The sequence below is a fragment of the Nicotiana tabacum genome, chromosome 8 (genome assembly GCF_000715075.1).
Source record: "Nicotiana tabacum cultivar K326 chromosome 8, ASM71507v2, whole genome shotgun sequence".
NCBI lineage: Eukaryota > Viridiplantae > Streptophyta > Magnoliopsida > Solanales > Solanaceae > Nicotiana > Nicotiana tabacum.
In genome coordinates this window covers 204,011,268-204,015,154 of record NC_134087.1, presented here as the reverse complement: position 1 = coordinate 204,015,154, position 3,887 = coordinate 204,011,268, and the positions used below count along the sequence as shown (strand labels likewise).

The following is a 3,887-nucleotide window of genomic DNA, read 5'->3' as shown; positions in this document are numbered from 1 at the left end:
CCAAAAAAATAATATTATTCCGTTTGTCCCAATTTACATGGTGCACAACATTTAAGAAAGAGAAAATAACTTTTAAAACTTATGGTTTAAAACAAGTTATAAATATTTATGTAATTGTAAATCACCTCATTAGGGCAAAATAAAAAAAATTAAATTAAATTATTTCTAAATAATAAAATATGACGGTCATTTTTGAACAGAATAAAAATGAAAGTATGACGTATAAATTAAAACAAATGAAATATTAAGTACGATATTTAAATACTTTTATGCCCCTCCACCTAATTTCTCCTTAATTATTGGAAGCAAAATATGTGCTGCAAATCCAAGCTGATCTGTAAACCTATAGGCTATAACTAAGGATATGGAAATCAAGACGTGGTCAGATCATCTACATTCTCTATAGGGTTTTTCTCATAATGGTATTATTTAATTTGATTATGACATGTATAAAAACATGGTCATATTCCTAAGAAGAAAAACACACAATTAATTTCCAGGTTTAATTTGCAGAATTAAGAGAAGCAAGAAATCTATTACAGTTCCATGTTCAAAATTATGGCCAGCTCTCGACTTCTTTCTTTGTCTAATTTGTTCATTTTGGCAATTGCATTTCATTTGGTTTCAGTCAATGGAATGTTCTCAGATAACATGTATATTAACTGGGGTGCCCATCATTCTTGGATGCAAGGAAATGATCTTCAGCTTGTCCTTGATCAATCCGCAGGTAAAGTTTCATTTACCTTTTCTTTTGTATGTTTAAACTTGTCGCATATGTCGCAACTGTAAAGTTGTCTCAGTGTGACCTATAGGTCAAGGGTTCGAGCTAGGGAAGCAGCCACTAATGCTTGCATTAGGGTAGGTTGTCTGCATCATACCTTTTGGATACAGCCCCTTCCCGGACCCTGCATGAATACGAAATGTTTTATACATCGGGCTTCGTATGTCAAAAGTTTCTAATAGCATTTAATTTATATATAGTGACACTATCTTCCTTTTAACATAAAATAGACAGATGAATTGGTATATTTATTGAATTCGTCAAAACTTACTGAGCTGACCTCGGAGTTTTATCAGGCTTTCATTTTTTGAGTGGTTTCTTTGTTCTCTATTTGGATGGGAATAAAGCAAAAAAACTTCTCTTTTTCTATTCTTTATTTTTGTTTTATCCCTTTGACGAATTTCGACTATGGTAATGCGCCACTATTTAGGCGTAAGAAAAACTTTACCTGAAAAAGCAAAATGCACCTAATGTTTATTTTTTACCCTATCAATGTAATTTAACTCGCTATAACAAATTACCTCTCTTATTTTCATATTACTACTAATTGTTTCACTCATTATGAAATTACCTGTAAATATTTTACCCTGTTAGAGTATAGAAGTTAAACTTTTCATGATAAATGGTTTGTCAAAATAAGGCTCAGCAAAAGTTTAATCTAATCAAAAACTAGGAAGTAAAAACAGAATTCACAGATTGACTAGAAAGTTTTCCAACTTCTGCCTAAATATAGCATAATCAAGATCCCATTCCAACCCCCCCCCCCCACCCCACATTGATTTTTGCCTTATTGGATTATGTCACTCAAAAAAAAATGCTACTTTGGTTTACATTTTCAGGTTCGGGTGTACAATCAAAAGGAGCATTTCTTTTTGGAAGCATAGAAATGCAAATAAAATTAGTACCTGGAAATTCTGCTGGAACAGTCACAGCATACTATGTAAGTGTTAGCTTAAATACTCAATAGACAACACTATAACAAATGATCAAAGCCTTTTTCCTGCTTAATTCTGTTTATAATTTTTTCAAATAGATACCATGAGAAGTGTCTGATTTCTGTTTATTTTTCCACAGTTGTCATCTACTGGTGACAAGCACGACGAGATCGACTTCGAGTTTTTGGGAAATGTATCAGGGCAACCATATATTATACACACAAATATTTTTACTCAAGGTGCAGGAGGCAGGGAACAACAATTCTATCCGTGGTTTGATCCAACTGCTGATTACCATAACTATACCATTCATTGGAACCCCAGTGCAGTTGTGTAAGTCGTTCTATTCCATAAATTTTCCTAATAGTCCAGGGGCGGATTTAGGATTTTAAGAACATGAGTACACCATTAGGATAAGAAAAGAAGTATATTTAGTGTGAATTGATCTCTCTTCCTTTGGGTAAATAACTCAGCATTTGACCAAATGCATCATTTAACATTTTTGGAAAATTGGAGCCAACAGATAATAATAGATCAGTTCTAGGAAATATATAATACATAAAATATCAAGTTTGACGAAAAGTCCACGGGTCCACGTGTACCGCAATTTGGGCCTAAATCTGCCCTTGTCTAACACTAAAAACACAAAACACCCAATTTTCTCAAAATTCCTAAGTGCCTTAGCTTCCACGCAGACATGGATGTAGCATGTCTACCATGGATTCAGTACATATTCGATACAGAATATAGATATCTTCGTAAAAGTTTAGTACTAAAATTTCAACAAATATCATATTCTGACAATAAGTTCGGCACCAAGAACCTTAAAAGTTGAACCCATCAAGTTTAAATCATGGATTTGCCGCTGTCTACAGATTAGTAGCCAGGTAGTTCTTGACTCATTGTTTAACCATTCAACAAATATAGATTCTGACAATAGGTTCAGTGCTAAGAACCTTAAAAGTTAAACTTATCAAGTTTAAATCCTGGATTTGCCGCTGTCTACAGATTAGTAGCCAGGCAGTTCTTGATTCATTGTTTAACCATTCATGTTACAGATGGTACGTTGACGGTATACCAATCAGAGTATACAAGAATTATCAGAGCCAGGGAATTCTCTATCCGAACGCACAAGGAATGAAGGTTTACTCTAGCCTTTGGAACGCCGATAACTGGGCAACCAGAGGCGGCCTTGACAAGATTGACTGGACCAATGCTCCATTTATAGCCAAGTACAGAAATTTCGCGCCGCGAGCTTGTCCCTGGTATGGACCAGGTAGCATTCGCCAATGTGCTGCTCCAACTCCAAATAATTGGTATACTTCTTATGAGTATAGTCAATTGAGCTATGCTAAGCAAGGGCAAATGAATTGGGTAAGGAACAATTACATGATCTATGATTATTGTAAAGATAAGACGCGATTCAATGGACAGATTCCAGGAGAATGTTTTAAGCCTCAAATCTAACAAGTGAATTGAGTTCGTTGGGATTCCCATTTGTGGGAATATACTGAGTTTGTTATTATTGTTGTTGAGTTGAGTCCGCTGGTATACTTTGTGCAAAAGATGTACTATTATACTCTTTTTTCCTGATTCATATTGTAACAATTCATTCTTTTTCCTGTTTTATTACCAAGAAATTATATGTATGCCATTCTTTTTACAAATGTTGTTTTTGTTGGTGTATTTGTGTTTTACAAATGTTGTTTTTATTGCTGTATTTGTTTTTACAAATGTTGTTTTTGTTGGTGTATTTGTCTCTGAGAAGTTTATGTATATCATTGGTCAAGACGAACTCGTAGATGAAACTCTAGCTCTGTCCAACAAAAAAAAAAAGAAAAAAAAAGGGAAGGGCGGGGGAGAGGGGGGGCGCCAAACACAAGAAAAGATTGTCATTTTAATTCAGGATAATAAACAAATAGAACAGTTAATGGTCAAAATACAATGAAAATTGATTTGTTTATACTCACGGCTTATTCATTTCAAGGTTCAATTGGATTCTCAAAAGACTTAAGTTGCAATTAGTTGCACCATTTCCACCCTACGATGTAACGAAGTACTTAAAACAAAAACACAACCTGTAATCTATTACGAAGATAATGAATACACATCCTGTATTCCCCTCTAGACGCAACGGCTGGACTTATAATGAAAGATAAGAATATTTGTTT

At 34.2% G+C, this 3,887-nt stretch overlaps 1 protein-coding gene across 1 annotated transcript; it reads left to right on the top strand.

The window, feature by feature from the left end:
• The first annotated feature begins 382 nt into the window (after positions 1–382).
• LOC107812373 (putative xyloglucan endotransglucosylase/hydrolase protein 26) lies at positions 383–3,446 on the top strand. Its single transcript, XM_016637442.2, has 4 exons — positions 383–727; positions 1,621–1,721; positions 1,856–2,049; positions 2,775–3,446. The coding sequence occupies exons 1-4, from the start codon at positions 547–549 to the stop codon at positions 3,181–3,183; spliced, it is 885 nt and encodes a 294-aa protein (XP_016492928.1). The 5' UTR covers positions 383–546; the 3' UTR covers positions 3,184–3,446.
• Positions 3,447–3,887: the final 441 nt, after the last annotated feature.